Genomic DNA, 20,149 nt, shown 5'->3' on the forward strand with positions numbered 1-20,149 from the left:
GGCACAGAATAATAACATGTGCCCCATATATGCACAAAAAGTGAAGCTCAGTTCTCCATTTCAGAAAGATTATGTGACGCTGGCGTCGAAGTCTGCCCCTGAATCTGTGATGTGATGGCACACTGGGTGAGGGCACTTTGACAGTTCCCGCCTACGACCCAGTTTCAGTTTTTTGAGTCACACCATTTCACAGTGAGGTTTCAGTTTTCTCACTCTACTGGATAACATTCTCTCTCAAAAAGTCACCACAAATGGCCTTGGCCGTGCTTTTAACTGCTGAAACTCTCAGCGGAAGGGGGGGGGGGGGGGGGGGGGGTGTCGCCGCAGGTGAATGACGCGCTAAATGCCGACCTACTAAAACTAAAATCTCATTTTCGCGTTTTAAACCTCAAACCACAGTCTGTCTTCCGACATAAATAAGACACTAAGAAAATAAATTGCCGTAATGTCCAAATTACTAAATATCCAGTGAAGTAAATGACCGTTTATAAACAGAGGCACATTGCCTTCATCCATGAGCCAGCCCCTCTCAGCGTAGTAGTGGAGCGTACCAAGTTGAACTCCGGGGTGGTTACAGAAAACTAAGCCTCTACATTTACGTTAGATCTAATTTTTCTAACACGTATATCACACAGTGTGATATGATATCTGTGTGTAACTTGTGTGTGGCGACATGTAGCGTGGGTAAGGGAAGACAATTGATCCGTCATAGGTGCGCGGAAGGAGGAGCCCCCCTTTACACGAGGCGTGTTCATGGCTGAGCCTTAAAGAAGCCAAAGCGCAGCGTCTAGAGCCGCACACCGGCCGGACTGGTTTACAAAGAGGCAAGTGATAATGTCTGCCCCGTGCATGTGCTCTCACAATTTCATTCCTTGAGACGCATCATTTCAGGAAAGGTCAGCTGTTATTCCACGCCGGTGAGTAAACCCCGCAGCATCCTCACTGGGATTTATGAGGCTAATGATAAAGGCATGGCATGGTGTGTGTGTGTGTGTGTGTGTGTGTGTGTGTGTGTGTGTGTGTGTGTGTGTGTGTGTGTGTGTGTGTGTGTGTGTGTGTGTGTGTGTGTGTGTGTGTGTGTGTGAGGCTGACTGAGGTACAAGTGCGCAGGATGTGGCAGAATGATGAAACACTTCACATGGATGACATGAAGGCTGGGCGGGAGAGTGCACATTAATTTATGCGCATTCCTCAGAGAACAAATTGTGCCCGGGAAGAACAACGAGCCACATGGCACCGCGTTGACTTGCTGGGTTATTTATATTTATTTTCATTTTTATCTTTTATTCCATCCGCGTTTTTCTCATTAACTCCCGGCCCTTTTTCACTCATCGCTCCTGAGTCATGTGCAGACAGAAAAAAAGCCTTTATGTCTCAGTGCGCCCAGTCATCCTCAGCCTGAACCCTCATTTTCGTACAATAACCGCGATGCCATTTCCCATCACAGCCTCCATAATAGCTGCAGTGAAGGTTACTCAGCATCAGCAGTCCTTTTGGCTGCTGTGTTGCCTTTACTGGATTATGAAACGGCGGCCTTTGCCTCACACAAACCAGGCTAATCTGGGAGCGGTAAAGGAAATCTATTAATCACTTAATCTCCTGATTGGTGAAAGGCGGGAGGCATGCTGTATTTCTGCAGCGTGGCCGCGTCGGAATATTTTTTATTTATTTTTTTAATTTTTGCGCCGGTGGTGTGCTTTTTATGAACATGTTTGAGGTTCAAAACACTTAAAAGGCAAAAGCCATACGCCGCAGGATGCTGAAAAGAAAAAGACAATCACGTTGCGCACGTTAACGCGCCTTTGGGTGGACGGTGTCCACACCCTCGAATCTTTCCCATCCTACTTGTACTAAAATCCAGAGTATAAACGTGACTAAATGGTGTAAATGATAATGAATAAAACGACGATTGCGTCTTTTACGCACAGACAGTTAGAGGAGTACAACCCCGTTTCCTCGACCCTTCGGTTAAGGAAGTGGCTCGTATTCGTACCATTATTTAGGAAGTTGATATCCTTTCATATATGAGGGCTTTCCCCATCCGTGAGCAGGCCAGAAAAGGTATGTTTGGGTTCGTATGCAAATGGACTCCTCCCTTCAATTATTCAGGAGGCTGGAAACGTGATCGTGTCCATACCTCGACCTGTCGCTGTCCCAGTCACAACCAGCCTAATGTCACCGCAGTGACTGCCAGCAAGATGATCCTCATTCATGGGTCCTCTTGCCCGTGCCAGCCATGTGACCTCCATGTGAGAAATCCTCCGGATAAAGCAATAATTCTCTGTATGGACTTAAGATGGTGCCAGTAAGCAGGGGTAGAAGGATGTGAAGTATTTCTGTGAATAAGAGTGTGATGTGTGTGGCTAAAATATGTTCTGGTGGTTCAGTGCCTGTTTCATTTCTTCATTTGTTTTGTGTAAAAGATTCATTTCCATGTGCAAAAGGTCCATCTTCCATTCATTTGTAAGCAGGTTTTGCTTAAGCAGAGTTCATTCAGGGTAAAACGAGTCAGACACAGAACTACACCGATGACTCGGCTCTCAGCAGCAGCTCATCAATGACAAATGACTGTCACTGGCTGTTTACTCACTGCAGTCTTTCCTCTTTTTCCCACAGATATTTGGTGATAATGAAGAAATAAATCACCTCATTATCTCTCAATCCTCCACAAACTTTTTCAGACCTAACGGGCCCTTGAACCCAAAACAAACCTTCCAGCTTTGCACAGTCAAAGTTCAAAAAGTGACTTTTCACTGACGCCGGCTCTGCCCTTCCAGCCCACCAGCCAAAAAGACATTCCACCCCTTGCCCTTGTTTGCTTTATCAAATGCCCAAAAACAGCAAGGCCGTCAAGAGAGAGCTTGACGACGATGTCACAGAGTCTGTCAAAGACCTGCTTTCCAACGAGGACGCCTGTGACGATTCCTTCAAGAAGAGCTCGCTGATCGTCAACAACCATGAGGGGGAAGGGAAAGAGTGCGATGTGGAGGAAGGGGGCTCGGACGGCGAGGAGGAGGAACGCCCGGCCTGGAACAGCAAGCTCCAGTACATCCTGGCCCAGGTGGGCTTCTCTGTAGGCCTGGGCAATGTCTGGAGATTCCCCTACCTGTGTCAGAAGAACGGAGGGGGTGAGTTTTACTGTGGGAAAGCACATGCACAGTGGGAGGGGGCAGAAAAAATGAAGAAATGATCTCAATACGAATTGGTAACACAGTATTTACTAATGTGAAAAAAATCAGTAAGCAAACAAAATTGTTATATGTTTCACTGAACTACGTGAATAGACAATGAAATCTATGTAATCTATTTTCTTCATGATTGCACATCACCATGATTGCAACATGGGTGTTATTTTCACAGTTTTGGTTCATAATATCATGAAGAAGTTAAGCAGAAGAAGTGATAACATTTTGCTCATTGCTGCTATCTGCAACAAACACAAGCATTAAGATGATAAGACGACAGATTTTGCAAAACTAAAAAGTGAGGGCACAATAATGGCTCGATGCAGAGAAAAACTGTGCACATGCAACTGCAGCAAGGAGAGCAGGTCAAAATTGCACCAGGAAGTTTGTAAACTGACATTTAGCATGAACAGTTTGAGTTCTAAATTTAGCATTCGCCTTTGTTTTCTCCTCCATATAAGTCTGACTAACGTGGAGATTTGCGACAACTTGTTTGGGTGTCTTCTTCTTTATAGAATGTTTGTAGAATGTTTCCACATTGTCAGATCTCAATGTTGTTCCCAATAGAAATGACCCCCAAAAAAGGACCAAATGAACATTAGAATGAACCTGCAGCAACCCCACATGCGTTTTACATTTGCTGACATACAGACAGTCGATAAACAGAGCACAACATGTTAGACTATGACATTAAGGAATCAGGATTCCTAATAATGTTATTATGGAGCACAAAAAAACGGTGGTGTGATTCACTTCTATGGTTTTGTGGAGGAAGCCTGAGTGCACATAACTTTATTTTCTACACAGAAACATATGTGGAATTGGATTTCCGTACTCTCAGATACCAGAAGTTTTGTAGTATAGTCTTCCTCTTTTTACTTTTTTTCAGTTCCGAAAACAGCTTGTATGTGGGTCACAAGGTGACCGTGGAGTTTTTATTATGACGCTGTATTTATACTGTGATGTGTTAAGGAATAAAAAGAAAGATCAACTGAACAAAAACTCAAAATGTATCATCAGCTTACAACAGGAAAAAGACTCATCATGATTTGAGCTGAAATGCAGATCTCAGATCAGGTATTCAGCGTGCAGTGTGTCAAAACCAGACTGCTGTGTGACCTTCAGGATCGATATGAGTCATGTGACCACCTGTGTCTCAGTGTGTGCAACATTTCACTAACAAACACTTCACCTCAGAACACCGCTGTCACCATGCATTCAACCCTGCTGCAATCAAACCACATTTCCCACAATGCCCTGACATGAGCGCATGCACTGCTTGTCCCCACAGAGTGTTACGATGAGGACTCGCTGCAGGGGTTGTACTATAATGTGTGTGTGTCCTGGAAAGGTGACAAGGTGTTGCACTTCCCACCTGGAGATTATGTGAAGCCACTAACTGAAGAAAGCTGATTAAATGAAACCGTCTGGGGCAGGTTGTCAGACAGGATAGGAACTCTTAATCCAAGTCCTGTTTATTTGAATAGCCTATCATCCACTGCGCCTGCGGGCGGGGCTGACAACTGCTGGTCAGTTGGTCAATCAGTTGGTCGATGCGCACCCGCCCAACTAAATTCCCATTGTTCAGACAATCACTGGTCTTACTTTCATAAAGAGAAAAGCATTTGTTGATCCACTGGATTAAGACGCAGCTCCACTCACTAACTGGAGCAGTTCCAGTGTTCCCAGCAGTCCTCTTCGCCTGTCTATGACACAGTAGCCCTCAGTGTTGAAAGGCTATTACTCTTGACATGCAACCAATCAGACAGTGCTGTGGGCAGGACATTGAGCGAAGCTACAGTGGTGGCTACAGGCAGAGAGAGTCAGGTGCATCAGAACCAAAATAGCACATTGTTTAATTAATTTATCAGCAATTGCGCAATAACATTTTTTCCTTCTGTCGACCAATCGTTTCTTTGGTTGACTCGAGCCCTGGCTTTACTGCACCGCAGCAGCAATGGTTCCTGTTACAGTGGAACCCTCCAAAAAGACAACGACAGGTCCCCAAAATGCCCTCCACATACAGTATAAGGAAAACAAGGGAACGTTGGTAAAGAACATGAAAGAGGAAGTCCCTCAATCTTTGAACGGCCACTGCCATCTCTTGACTTTTCCTTCTTGCTAAACATGTTATTGTCATAGTATAACTGCAAGTTTAGGAACATGCAGCGTATGTGATTTTCAGCAGGTCTGCACTACAATAAGGATTGACTTTCAGTGGCATCGTGATAATATGATTAATAACATGATTCACTGCAATGAACATCAGTTGGATCTTTTTAAAAGTGAATTGGCATGGATTTGGCATCATGTGACATATATACATATAAATAGTATTGTGAAATTTTAGCTTTGTAATACTGATTTTCAACCATATCAGCCGGGCCTGGTGTGCAGCAGTGAACATGAAGCTGCCTTTGTTTGTACATTAGTTGTCATTATTGTGTGTAATGAATGTGTGTGAAACAAGTCTGTTGAAGGGAAAAGTTCAATAAGAAGTGTGCATGTGTGTGTGTGTACACCCATGCAGTGCACCCAAACATGTTCTTACAAGTGTGTTCTTGTACAGAATTTGCATGAGCCATCTGTTAGTATCTGGTAGTGTGTGTGTGTGTGTGTGTGTGTGTGTGTGTGTGTGTGTGTGTGTGTGTGTGTGTGTGTAGGGGGGTTCAGCTCAAATCACGACCGCTCTGTGCACCCTGTCATCTTTTCAGGTCTGTTTTAAACAGCTCTGGCCACCCTGCTGTTTTCAAATAATTAGATTAAAATGGTGCAGGTCTGTGTGTGTGTGTGTGTGTGTGTGTGTGTGTGTGTGTGTGTGTGTGTGTGTGTGTGTGTGTGTGTGTGTGTGCGCGCGTGTGTGTGTGTGTGTGTGTGCGCATGTGTGTGTACTTTATCTGCATCCTTTATCCACCCACACCAGGAACTTATACGTGCATCACGTGCTGTGTTCATACACGGGTACATACAGTGTTGCCTTTCATCTACTTACATAAACTTCCTTTGATGTGTGTGTGGAGCACAGAGGGGCCTTTTGTTTTTCGGGCACTGCAGTGGATCCAATAATTATTTTCACTGTTGATTAATCTGTCCATTATTTTCTCCATAAACCATTCTGTATATAAAAGATCAGAAAGTCATTAAAAAAATGTCCATTTAAATCAAACTTTAAAATGGCATCATATTCAAAATGATGGTTTTATCTGACCAGCATGTCAAAATGTAATGATGTTCACAGATCTTCATATTTCAGAACTGCAAATGGACAGCAACTTGACCAAAACAGTCACTTACGAAAGTAGTTGCTGATTGATTTTCTGTTGGTCAGATAATTGATCAATAAGCTAACTGTTTATAGATTATGGCTGGGGTCTGAACCACTAAGTATCCAAAATTGTTAAGTTCTACAAGACTCAATCATTTAACAGGGTTCATGGCTCTCACTGGCGGCATCATCAGGTCAAACGTTTTACTGCACAAAAAAATTCATCCTCAGCTGTACTTGGGGTTTTTGTGTAAGCTACTAATTATTAGCAAGCTAACTCGCTAAGCTAAGATAGCATAATGCTAAACATCAATACACCATTATTGACATTGTGAGTATTTCAGCATGAAGACATTAGCGTGTAACTTAAAGCACAGTCTCACAGAGCTGCTCGCACGGCTCTAGATGCTTCTTTAACCTTTTGTGACCTGAGTGACATTTTTCTCTGGTGTTATATTAGGACAGAACTAACACCTCCAGTCACATGCTGAAGAGGTGTGAATCTTTCAACCTGGCCCCTTACAGAGTTTGTTCCAACGAATGGCAGCGTGTACTTTGTCATTTTCAATACACATGTGGCTGCCAATGCCTGAGCTCGCATCTGGGAATCAACCCAGAAAGCAGCTTGCCAAATCTTTTCAGAAACAGAGATAGTGTAGCTCGATTACAAAAACCTCTGGGCGTCATCCTGTGGTTTGTTTCTCCTCCATTCCATCAGAAGTGAACTCACACAGCACTCAAGGTTGTGTTGACGTGGTGAATCATTCCTCATCGCTCGTAATACAAACTATCCACACCCTGAACGCTGTGCATGTGGCGCTGCGAAAAAACACGGAAATGTGACTCGTGTGAACGATGCCTTGACTGGATAAACCAGCTGTTTCATGCAATGCAAGTGAGACTATTTTAAGGAAAGATGAAATGCACTCTTATCAGGCTGTTTGCTTTCTCAGTGCCATCAAAGTGTCCCAGAACGACTGTCGAGGGTTTTAAAAGACAATAGAAACCAGAGGGGTGTTTGATGCCGACTGATGTCAAAGCCTCCTCCCAGAACGATGTGTACTCAGTGAACCACAATTAGATGTTTTAATATTAGAAACCAGTTAGTGTACTGTACTTACACAAACACACATGCTTAAAACAAAACACACACGCACTTACTTCCTGTCTGTGACCACTCCCATCGTAGTCAAACCTGGGAGGGACAGCAGGACTCAGGAAAGGATGTGAATGAACGTCCTGCCACATGAAACAATAAACTGTGATGAAAAAGGGATGAATCTAATGTTAAAAACAATACACCCTTGGCGGAAGTTTTGACGCTGTCATTAATGACTTGTTTCGCCTGTGAGAGGAAGAAAAAATGGTTGTAAAAAGGGGATTTTCAGACCCTGGTTTTTGAAGTGTGGCGTCACTACTGCTGGGCCAAAAGTATGACTTCAAAAAGTGTGTTTTCAAGAACAGGTTGCCTGGTTTTTCCATCAGCGCCCATGCAGTTTTGAAATGACGTAATTGTAAGCACACAGGATTGCTTTCATATCACATGAGGAAAGGAAAAGGTTCATACGTTTCATTCCTCTGAATGGAAAATAAAAGCCACATTATTTAAAAATCTGTGCCACTGAACATATCTAACCAGGAGCCAGTTTTAGGTTCTTTTTCAAGCATCATGTGCCAGGCATTCCTCCTGCTCACGAGTAGTCTGACTGTCACAAGAGATGTGCCCCCCTGTACTTTATTGCACAGCACTGTTACAGCCTGTTTTAATGTTAGTCATTCACCCCAAAACCTTAATTCTAGAGAAGAATGCCATCTTTCAGGGCCTGGGTAATCCCACTGTAATTTAGGTAATTGTAGACTTCACTATCTTTCCTGGTTTCCAGAATTATTTGATTGCACCACACACCGTGGGGGACGTATTAGGTGGAGACACACAGATGCAGCTCAGCAGATGTGTGTGTAGTAATTTGGCTGTGTGTATGTTTGGGAGATAATGAGACAGATCGCGTTAAAGAGGCTGCTGTGTGTATTTATGTGCTTTCAGACGAAATGTGTCACCATCAGGGGGACAGTAGGTAGAGGTATAGTTAAAGTTTAAGAGGCTGCTGTGTTTGTGTGATTTTGTGGCGCGTAGAGACAAAAGCTTAATGTGTGTATGCTGCCATGTGCTTACAGGTGGCTCTCAGGAACTGAAATGGTGTCACCTCTCAGTTATCTGATGCCACAGTTTCCCTTCCTTGCGTGTCCTTCATTTCATTTGCTGTCTGTGCTGTTTTGACTGACAGGAGCGTACCTGGTGCCCTATCTCATCCTGCTGATACTGATTGGCATCCCGCTGTTCTTCCTGGAGCTCGCCGTGGGACAGCGGATCCGCAGGGGCAGCATCGGGGTGTGGAACTACATCAGCCCTCGACTGGGGGGCATCGGCTTTGCCAGCTGCGTGGTGAGTCTGACACTGAGACCAAAATCAACTCTTTAATCACTTTTATCATGACTTTAAGCACTTTTGAGTCAAAGATGGTTTGACTTTAAAGTAAAGCATGAAGGAAGTTTTTTTTGTAACGTATACTATATATTAAAAATAATACAACCTATTTGCAGCCTGAAAGCACTTTATAGCATCTCTGGGATACAGGAAGTGATGTCATTTATGTTTCCAGCATTAGCAGCACTACCTGTGTGCTCATTGGTCTTTCATGGATACTTAAATGAGGCAGTTACCTCTTGCTGTAAGCGAAAAATCAGCTGAATGTATGCAGATCGATGCCTTTAGAGCTGATATTGAGTAACCGTCTCTTCCCTGTTCTTGGTGTGTGTAACGCCTCTCTTGCCTATAGGTGTGCTTCTTCGTGGCTCTCTACTACAATGTCATCATCAGCTGGAGCCTCTTTTATTTCTCCCAGTCCTTCCAGCAGCCTCTGCCATGGCACGAGTGTCCCCTCATCAAGAACAAGACCAGTACATGTAAGACACAATCAGACATATTAAGACCAGAATCATTGGCACCATCTAACTTTTAACTCACTTTAGAAGACTTGGAGGCTTTCATAGTGCTGGTTCAAATAAAGGCTGAGCAGTAACTTCTACCTTTTTGTCCATAGATGTGGTGCCGGAGTGCGAGAAGAGCTCGGCCACCACCTACTACTGGTACCGCGAGGCCCTAAACATCTCTGACAGCATCTCCGAGGGTGGAGGACTCAACTGGAAGATGACCTTGTGCCTGCTGGCGGCCTGGTCTATGGTTTGCCTCGCCATGATCAAGGGCATCCAGTCTTCTGGGAAGGTAAGAAGGATTAGGCTCTCAGTTTGCACTTGGTGTTTTCTCTGTAGTTTCTGCAGCCCTTGTTCTTGTCCCACTTCAGGTTCGCACCAGCTGTAATTTTGGGGGGAAAGAGGAGGCAGTTCATGAAAGCAAGAGAGGATGAGAACAGAGGAAATGGCTTAGTACAGCTGCTCTGCAGTCCCAGCAGCTTGGCCTATATAACTGCTCAAATATAACATTTATACGCTGGAAACTGGGGAGCAGTGACAGAAACAAAAGGCCACTTCTTGCCAAGTGTTTTGGAAAGTCCTCTCACACATACTTAGTTCACTTTAAGGCAGAGGCTTGTAGAGTGCAGACCGCATTGATGCCTGGTCTAAAGACACAGCTAAGTGACGACCGTAATGTGACTTGACAAATTTTTCTAATGATTCAGTGTCAGATATGACCCTCATGTGATCTCACGTGGGATTTCTGGATAAGCTTACTTTATCTTAGTGTAGCAAAGCTGACAGTAGCGTGACTAGCATCCGGAAGGATTAGCCCACTGGCTAAAGATTGGCGTTTACTTGCAAACTCACCCCCGCTCCTCTCTTTTTACAGGTGATCTTTATCATTCCACACTTTCTCATATCATATGACAAGCATTAGCCAGTGTATTTCCAAGGTCACAGACAAGCTTGCGCTAATTGGAAAAATGCTCACGCTTTCTAATCTTCCCAGAGTAAGCTTTGATGGGGGAGTCATTTGATTTTGGTATTATCCTTGCTTGTTCTGCCGGGCCTGGGCTGGGTTAAAACAAAGCGCAGGGTCAGAGTTAATACAGTATATTTCAGGGATCACATTTTTTTGTCCACAACACAGGAAGGTCTTGTGGAATTTGAATGAACTTAACTCAGTGAAATGAGTCTTTGTAACTGTGCCAAAATCACAGAGAATTAACATCCAGCTCTGCAGCGCCGTTGAGCATTTTAGCCTCTTTTTAGTTTGTGTTTGCAGTACATTCACTGTACTGTTCAGGCTCAGCTGCAAACATCAGCATCATGAACTGTTGAAAAGCTTTGACAAACTTACTGTATGCAACCTGCCCGTTAGCACACAAGCTAATAGCTAGTGAAGAAAGTGGAGCATTTAGCCGCTAAAGACCCACATTTATCTCAGGAGTTGGTGGAAAACAAACCCAAGTTCAAAAGCAAGTAACCTTTATTTATCAGGGTTCAACAAATATGCAGCAGTTGGTTGCTAGCATAACATTAGCTCTAACAGTTTATAAGTCAGTCAAATGTGGTGTCAAAGAAAACATTTAACTACGAAGCCAATGGTGGAAGCACAAATCTCAAGAAAAAGTGACCAAATCAGCAAAATCTGAGCAAGTTAGAAAAATCAGGCAGGCAAAACGCTCTGCTTCTCAAACGCACCTGCTGGGGTTTGCAGCCGCATGGAGGGAGAAACATAGCTTACATCAGCTAAATGGGTTTTCCCACCGTCGATTCAGACCTTGTCCTTATCCCGACAGGTGTCTGCTTGGCTCTGCTGAGCCCTTGTCTTCTGCGCTGCATTCACCACAAAAGTCACAGACAAAACAAGATGGATGCCCTCAGCAGCAGAGGTGCTTTAATCTCGGCCTTGCTACAATGGTTTTGCAGCTTTAGATAGTCTCATTTCCCCTGTCTGCAATGTGCTGCTGCTGGCTGGTGAGAAATATTGCTGATAACCACAATCATTGTCACAATCACCGCTACAACTGCTGCTCTATCAGAGGGGTTGGCACAAAGGATGTTCAAGTCCCTGCTCTGGTGTCATGAAAACAACTTGCTAAAATAAAAATGTAGATATTGGGTTGTTTAAAAAACAAATAACCTGCAGCCAACAGCCAAGCTGCTGATTAATTGTGCGTTTTGAGCCAGATGGTCTTCCACCAACTACCTGATGTGTCTGGATGGTGTTTTGAGTTGGTCAGAGTAGAAATGGGCATGAACTCTCCCTCGAAGGGGCCAGTCTGAAGTGTCTTTGAAGTTTGATCAGCGTTGTGTGATACAAAAGAATATTAATGCCCTCTCCACCCATGTTCACAAAGGCCTTGTCCAAGGAATATCCCTACAGCGATCTGCATTTGTGTGTGTGTGTGTGTGTGTGTGTGTGTGTGTGTGTGTGTGTGTGTGTGTGGGGGCGTGAAAGGGATCAGACCATTTTGGTTACCATGGTTATACGCGCTCTTTTGGCTTGCCGTGATTGTCAAGAGTGGCCAAAAAAAGGGGGGGGGGTGGATTTGGTAAAATAATGCTGAAATTCATTGAAAGTGTTTATATGCAATTATATGCAAACTACTAAATTATTATATGCAAACTACTAAATTATGTAGGGTTATTTTATAATGACATGTTTTGTATGAAGAATCTAAACAGTTAAATATGTGTGTGTCATCATGGGAAAGCCAAACTTTTTGTATCAGTTCATGGAGATAACAGCGCCATTCTCAGAACATGACCTTTACAAGAAGCACATGCTATCTGGCATGACACATAATCTTTAACAATGGAAGTCCCCCTTTGATAGGACGTAAGACTGAGGTTACAAATGAGCAGATATCTGCTTACTGCACAAAATAGCAGCCTGTTTGGATTTGCGCTGACCAAGGCCACGACTGTGTCCTTAAACAAGAGCGAAATGCTGAGAGGTTTAATCAGAAAAGGGCAGACAAGAGCTGCAGCTGAGGAAAGTGAAAAACCAAGTACAAAAATGGATTGCAATTCTAACCTTTCACTTAAATTTAGGGGCACGTGTTGGTTTTAATTTACATGCAGGGTTAAGCGCCTTGAAAAAATATGCATTCCCAATCTGCAAAACCAACTTTGTATTTGTGCTGTCGTCCAGAAACTAAGTTTTATAATATTTGTGTCAACTCTGTGGTCAATGCACAACAGCAGGCAGAGCGTGTTTAGTTTTCAAAAACTAAATGACCCAAGAAGAAAGCCAGGGGATGAATGCTCCCTCTCAGACCAGACTTAACACTATTCTCTTGAGAGCAACATATGGACCACCATGTAGGAGACACAGTGTCTCTGAATCACTAGCTGTGCTCGTGACTCAACCCCAAACCATCTCCCAGTGCCTGCACCCACACCCCACGGGCACTCCCGTAAGCCGATGTGTCACAATGCAGCGTCTGAGTCAGGCCTCTCACTCCTTATATCGCCTCATCTATGCAGAGAAGGAGAAAAGAGACCAGAGGCCCTCTGTCTAATTGGCATGATGATTGGACAAAGGGTCTCGGCAGCGACCAGCTCTGGCCCGGACCCCTGCTGGTATTGGCTACACAACTTTCATTGCGCATTAAGATATTGTCTTTGTCAAAGATACACAAAAGACAAGTTTAAAATGTGTAATGAAATGTCAGTAGCTTGATGTTACTGTCATGATCAACACTGCATGTAGATAATCAGGCAGTAAGATCACACACACACTCATGCATTCTCAAACAGGAACTGAGCAGAGCCAAGATTAAAAGCTTCTCAGGAATCTAGAAACCCATCAGACATGTGTACTAGACTGGGTAGAAGACAACCACAAACACTTTTTGCCTCTAATTTTTGTTCTGCTCATGAATCCTTTGTTCTTGACAGCTTCATGTCTACTAAGACGCAGCGTTTCCCACTCAGAGGAGGGACAAGACATTATGAAATACCCTGAGTGGCTTTAATAAAGTTTGCTGATGTTCTCTTGGCTCACAGGTGATGTACTTCAGCTCCCTGTTTCCCTACGTTGTGCTGATCTGCTTCCTGGTGCGGGCTCTACTCCTGAAGGGCTCCGTGGATGGAATTCGACACATGTTCACACCCAAGGTAACATATGTTTTAAGCCAGCGTTTCTCTGACCTGAAGGACAAATACAGAGCCAGGGTGCTGGCAAATGAAGTCACCAAGGCAAAGTTTTGATGAGGTATTTAGCCACAGGATAGAAATCTTTACTGCAGACAATTCCCAGGGTGACATCTTCAGATATCTTGTTTTGGTGTTATTAAGTTTACTGTCACACATGACAAAGACAGACATCTTTGCTTGAGAAATGACTAAAAGGATGAAGTGGTAGTTGCCATGAATTTCCTGTGGTTCGGTTGACTGAGCACCGTTTGAGAGAAACCGAGAAACACTTCTGTTATTTCTCATTCTTCATGTCCCCTGCTGAATATATGCAGTGCACATCAAGGCTTCCTGTATCATCAAGCAGCCGCTGTTAAATTGAATCCACTCACTGCTTAAAAAAAGGTGTCTGAACTCAAAAATTGCATCTGCGCTGTGATAGGCCACCTCCTCAGCAGCAACGGGCCAATGGCACCTTGGGCTGTGGATTCATGTCACCATGGAAACAGGAGGCTTTATGTAACCAACCGCTCGTAGAGGAGGCGCGTCCACAGCGGCGTCTGTCTGTCTGTCTCCTGCCTCTGCTCAGTCTCGTCCGCTGACATCTTTTCACTTCAAAGTGAGACGCTCAGCCGCCATCTTCTTTGTACCTGCAGACATCAAAGTGCGTTCTGCTCAGTTTGAAACATGTGGAAAGCGTCCAGATGCCAGTTGTCCTGGCAAGATGGCACACTGAGACTCTGCAAAATACAAACACAGAAATAAACATTCAAAAACACTACTCTAATAATAATAATAATAGGTAGGAGTTCTGCGATCGGCTGGCGACCGGTCCAGGGTGTACCCCGCCTCTTGCTCGTTGACAGCCGAGATAGGCTCCGGCCCCCCCGCGACCCCGAAAGGGATAAGCGGCATAGAAAATGGATGGATGGATGGATGGATGGATGGATGGATGGATGGATGGATGGATGGATGGATGGACGGATAGGTAGGAGTTAATGGATTAATATGCATCTGGAGAAGTTTTTTAGTTTTATGTTTGTAATTATCTTCTGCATACAAGATAAAAAAACATTATCACCCCTTGTGACTTCAGGGGCAGCATAAATACAGGATTTCCTTGTTCGTTTTATCATATTGAGTCATGCAGTGCAGCATCTTCTTACTTTTAAGAAATGTTGGTTTCACTTATTTGCAGGATTCTGTTGCTGTTTTCATCCTTGAAGCTCACACCTGTACATGAAAACAAATGTAATCCCTCAGTGATGAGGACCCTAAATGTAGACTGTGTTACCAAACTAAGCCAAATCTGCCTGTGTTGTGTTTTCAGTTGGAGATCATGTTGGAAGCCAAGGTGTGGCGAGAAGCAGCCACACAGGTCTTCTTCGCCCTGGGCCTTGGTTTTGGTGGCGTCATCGCCTTCTCCAGCTACAACAAGCGGGACAACAACTGCCACTTCGATGCCGTCTTGGTGTCTTTCATCAATTTCTTCACCTCCGTGCTGGCCACCCTGGTGGTGTTTGCAGTGTTGGGCTTCAAAGCCAACATAATGAACGGCAAATGTATCGCACTGTGAGTATGACCTCCTTCTCACATTTAGATGTTTAAAGACTGCAGCTGCATTTCCCATAGACCATCTGCAAAACTGAACAACTCCTCTGCCCCTGCACATTCTCTGCTACTCAGGGATTGAGAGGGAGGGGGCAGCAGGCTGTGCTAACAAGAGGGATGCTATCGCAGCTCATCCATCAAATTGCCTACTGTAGCAGTAGCAGCAGCTGCTAGTGACAGCTGTCAGTTCAGCGTTCAGCCAGTAAAATCGATCAATCTGGCTGAAGTTTAAGAACCGATTGTTTAAAAATTTACTGAATATTTCACGTGGTAAATCGCCACTGTTGTTGTAGCTAAACTTCATGTACCACACAATAAAGTAACGATTGCAATGTTTAGCGAACAGTGAATTTTTTTGGCCAAGAATCTGAAATTCTGATGTTTAACTGTAAATAACTTGTTCTTGCTTTTTTAGGAACATAAACAAGATTGTGGCATTGCTGGGGAATGGCATTGAAGAAAGCCTGATCCCCCACCACATTAACCTCACTCAGGCTAGTCAGGTCAGTGCTGAGGACTACCATCAGATGATAGACATCATCAAAGGGGTGAAGGAGAACGAGTACCAGAAACTGGGACTGGAATCCTGCAGCATTGAGGACGAGCTCAATAAGGTACATACAGAAACAAAAAAAACATTGGATGAGAGGATTGATACCACTCTCATATCTTTACTCTAAATATGAGGCCACCGCTAGCAGCTTTTAGCTTAGCTGACTGTTAGCACAAAGGGTGGAAACTGGGGGAAACGGCTAAGCTATCCAGTAGCTAGTGGTTTATTTATTTACTGTAGAGGCATTCAAGTGGTATCAAGCTTCTCGGATAACTCTCAGAAAAAAAGAGTTAATAATATTTTCCAAAATGTTAAGTTGTTAATATCAGTGTTATGTTAAGGTGTTAAAATCAAACACTTTCACAATAAAAGCTTTCCAGGAAAGGGAAGGGATTATAGCCACTGAACTGCTCAGAGGGTTTTAATGTGAAACAGATGAGAGTGTTGTTTTCATTATGCATAGAAAACAGGGAAATTCGCCATAAAGGCCACCTCAACAGGGGTGAAATAAAGGCTCTTCCTCTTCTCTCCCCCTAACAGGCGGTTCAAGGCACAGGCTTGGCCTTCATTGCCTTCACAGAGGCCATGACCCACTTCCCAGCCTCGCCCTTCTGGTCCGTCATGTTCTTTCTCATGCTGGTTAATCTTGGCCTGGGCAGCATGTTTGGCACCATCGAGGGCATCCTCACTCCGCTAATAGACACCTTCAAAGTCCGCAAGGAATTTCTAACAGGTTAGAGAGACCTCTCCTTTGACTCATGCAAAGATCAGACGAATAATCTTATTCTTTCTAAAATGGTGACTGAATCATTCTTTGTGACTAAGCCTGGGATTTTTTTGTGTGTTCTGTAAAGGGACTGTGAACCTATGGATATATGAAGGTAGTGATAGTAGAATATCTTGCGGATGCAGGATTGCAAAAAGATTATAATGTTTTGTTATAATGCTGGTGCAAAGTCTTAAACCTGTAGACAAAGAAAGAATAAAAGTCCCAAAAATTGAGCTATTCCCACATAGAGAGGAGGAGAAGGAACGAAATTACCACCAGCACAACAGGTTTGATTAATGATAGTCATGACTGTCTGGCTGCTGCACACCACAGTGAACAGATGTGGGCCATCCCGCTGGCCGTTTGACTCCAGCAGCTTTAAATGGGTCCTGCTCTACTCAAACAGCTCAGTTAGCTCAGTTTATCTCCACTCCTCTTGTCTGAAATTGGGTGTTAGTGACAATAAATCAAGGCACAGTGCACAGACTGTATGTACTAATCCTAAAGATGCATAGACTTCCATATAAAACGTCTTTGTATTGCTCAAAGCTTAAGGACTTCAGAGTGCCGACAGTCCCTCCTTAGCTTACATTAAATGAACTTTTATGGTGACATGTATTAAAACACATGTACAGTAACAACCTGCTCCTCTCCTGCAGTGGGATGCTGCGCGTTGGCCTTCTCCATTGGCCTCCTGTTTGTTCAGCGCTCAGGGAACTACTTTGTGGCCATGTTCGACGATTACTCGGCCACTTTGCCACTGCTCATAGTGGTCGTACTGGAGAACGTGGCGATTGCCTGGGTCTATGGGATCGATAAGTAAGTACACAACGTCATCATCTGCATATTGTTGCAACTTTTTGGGAATTGCACGTCACTTATGTAGATTATGCCTTGCACGTGTCCAGAATCTAAACTTTTAATGGCTATTTAAGTTTTAAATTTGAATGAAATGATTTAAAAGGAGCCAAGAAAGCACCGTATATGACCAGAACATAAAGACCATCAGGTTTATGAAGCATAAATATGAAGTTATTGTGAATTCTTTACCTCAAACATCTGATCTGACCTCCTGCGGCGCTGCCCCCCCTCCCCCCTTGCCGCCACTCTCTCAGATTCTTTGAAGACCTGAAGGACATGCTGGGCTTTACGCCGTACCGTTTCTACTACTACATGTGGAAGTACATCACGCCCATCCTGCTGCTGGTCCTCCTGTGCAGCAGCTTAGTCCAGCTGACCATGACGCCGCCCAGCTACAGTGCCTGGATACAGGAAGAGGTGAGTAAACGTCTCCGGCTCGTTTCTCCAGGGAGCGGGAATCAATGGGGGCGGGGGAAGTTCTCTCACTTAAGAAAAAAAAAAAACAACTGGAACAAGTTAAAAGCAAATTAAAGGGTTCAAAGTAAATAAGGCAGTAGCTAAGAACAGGGGGAAGGCAAAGTTTTCACTGATAAACACATGTTCAGGCGTCTTTTAACCCTCAGACAATCAACAGGATGTGCAGGCTGCCACAGAGATATTCAAGCACCTGTTTGATCATGTCAAGAGAAAATCAGTCACTTTAAAAGCTGCAGTGAGCGGAGCAAAGGCCAAATGGGACAATATCAGTGAGGCTTAGCTCACCAAAACAGCGAATAAGGGTCACCTGCAGCCAAACTAAGCCTCAGATGGATTTACCTCACCTGACTGTACAGAATGACATTGTTCTTCTTGAAGTGCAAAGTCTGTATGCATTCATGTACACTCCTGAAATGGAGTGGTGAGGGCAGAGCTGCAGGGAACAATCATTTTTGATTGATAAATTAATCCATCTGTAAAACAAAACTGTCTACAACCGAAAGATATTCACTTCATTATGATATAAATACAAAGAAAAGCAGCAAACGCTCACATTTGAGCAGCTGAAACTGGTGAAAGTTTGGCTTTTTTCCCCAATGAGTGCATTTCCATCTATAAAAAATAATAATAACAGCATTTGGTGGGCACAGTTGTTCTGTAATTTTGTGACAGAGGCCTGAAATTGAGTTGCCATGTGACAGAAATGTATTTAATGAGAGAGGCTATTGTTTAGGCATTAAATTAACACTTCCACCACCTTGCTGTTTTTATCCCATCTGTCTTCCAGGCCAAAGAGCAGGACGTGCGCTTCCCCACATGGGGTATCATAGTCTGCATCTCCCTAGTGGTGATGGCCATCATGCCCATGCCCGTGGTCTTTGGCCTGCGCCACTTCAACATCATCGACGAGAACACCAGCGGCCTTTCCACCGTCTCCTACAAAAAGGGCCGCATCATCAAGGAGAGTGCCCGGCCGGAGGAGGATGACGACACCAGCCTGATCCAAGGCAAGACGCCCAGTGAGGCGCCCTCGCCGATGCCCAGCAACAGCATCTACCGCAAGCAGAGCAGCGGCGGCGGCCCCGATGCGGACACCGCGCCCAACGGCCGTTACGGTATCGGCTACTTGATGGCCGACATGCCGGACATGCCCGAGTCGGACTTATAGACTGACTGTATAGTAAGCCCCACCTGGCCATACCGGCTGGCCGCTCCTCCCCTCCACCCCTCTGCGTGCGTTTAGTTGGCTGTATCATTCATGTATATTTCACTTGTTCTGTATATTCTTTGTAGATATGGTAGCTGCTCTCTTATTTGTCGTCTCTGAACCTTATACGACTGTCTACCTTCAAAAATAAAAAAAAAAAGGTGCAGGAATATATGTCATCCTTGTAAACACATTCACTGCGTCCCAACCTCATCTCTGGCTCCAGCTTGCGCCGCCCTTTGCTTCCTCCTACTTGCAGATGCTGCAGAGGAGAAAAGGTGTAAGCAATAAGGTGGATGTTCCACCCGGCCTACTTGAACAAGGATCTGCAAGGAGGAGTCTGTGAGGGAGGGATTCGGGGGTCAAGAGGTCACATTGGGGCTGCACCTGTGTCTAATGGCAGTGTAAATCCAGCCAGCTTTGAGTCCTGCTGAAAACAGTTTGTACATTATGATCCCTAACCGCTGGCCAACAAGTACTGAGATTAGTAGCAGTGTGGCCGCTCCGGGCGGCGAAACGACGTGAGACCAAACAGATTGTTCTTGGTGAAAGTTCAGGTCGACCCAGTTCAAAGAGCATGGCCTTTGATAACTACTCCCATGATTGTTTGAGTCAGTGTGCCTAAGTAATTTATATTTGTTTATAGAATACATGATGGACGTTGTATATTTAAGGTATTCTGTAAATATAATATAAATATTATAAATATATTTATCTTGATAGTTTGGATATCAGAACACCATGTTTTTAAGGTTCAGAATCACTTCAAATCCTTAACTCTTGTGTCTTTGTTTTTTTACTAATGTGCTCTCAATGTTTGTGAGGACTGAGTCCTCCTTGTAAATAACTTTTCCATGAAATGGCTTCAAATGCGATGTCTTTTTTTCCCCTCGTCAAGATTAAAGATTGAAAATGGTCCATACCCTGAAACAAATGTCTGTCATTTGTTCCTCTTTGAAAGTCCTTGGATTATTTCCTCCAGAATAAAAAAATATCCGAATGGAAGTAATGGAAAGACCACAATATCTAATGCACCAATATCAAACCCTGAGTACTTTGTGTAAATAAGTGTACTAAAAAAACTTTTGGTAAATAACAT

The 20,149-nt window shown here is 44.0% G+C and overlaps 1 protein-coding gene across 1 annotated transcript; it reads left to right on the top strand.

Moving 5' to 3' along the window:
* Positions 1 to 780: 780 nt before the first annotated feature.
* Positions 781 to 19,972, top strand: slc6a15 (solute carrier family 6 member 15). The gene is made up of 12 exons (XM_070971711.1): positions 781 to 917; positions 2,617 to 3,128; positions 8,736 to 8,893; positions 9,288 to 9,414; positions 9,552 to 9,733; positions 13,444 to 13,554; positions 14,903 to 15,144; positions 15,599 to 15,797; positions 16,277 to 16,469; positions 17,165 to 17,324; positions 17,621 to 17,783; positions 18,631 to 19,972. Exons 2-12 carry the CDS (start codon positions 2,828 to 2,830, stop codon positions 19,009 to 19,011), a joined length of 2,217 nt encoding a protein of 738 aa, XP_070827812.1. The 5' UTR covers positions 781 to 917; positions 2,617 to 2,827; the 3' UTR covers positions 19,012 to 19,972.
* Positions 19,973 to 20,149: the final 177 nt, after the last annotated feature.

The sequence above is a fragment of the Chaetodon trifascialis genome, chromosome 10 (genome assembly GCF_039877785.1).
Source record: "Chaetodon trifascialis isolate fChaTrf1 chromosome 10, fChaTrf1.hap1, whole genome shotgun sequence".
Classification (NCBI taxonomy): domain Eukaryota; kingdom Metazoa; phylum Chordata; class Actinopteri; order Chaetodontiformes; family Chaetodontidae; genus Chaetodon; species Chaetodon trifascialis.

Excerpts from the sequence above, each read along its gene's own strand:
- slc6a15 (XM_070971711.1), top strand. The coding sequence starts at position 2,828 with ATGCCCAAAAACAGCAAGGCCGTCAAGAGAGAGCTTGACGACGATGTC. Across the intron at positions 9,415-9,551 it reads CAAGAACAAGACCAGTACAT|ATGTGGTGCCGGAGTGCGAG; the intron begins GTAAGACACAAT and ends TTTTGTCCATAG. Across the intron at positions 17,784-18,630 it reads GTGCCTGGATACAGGAAGAG|GCCAAAGAGCAGGACGTGCG; the intron begins GTGAGTAAACGT and ends TCTGTCTTCCAG.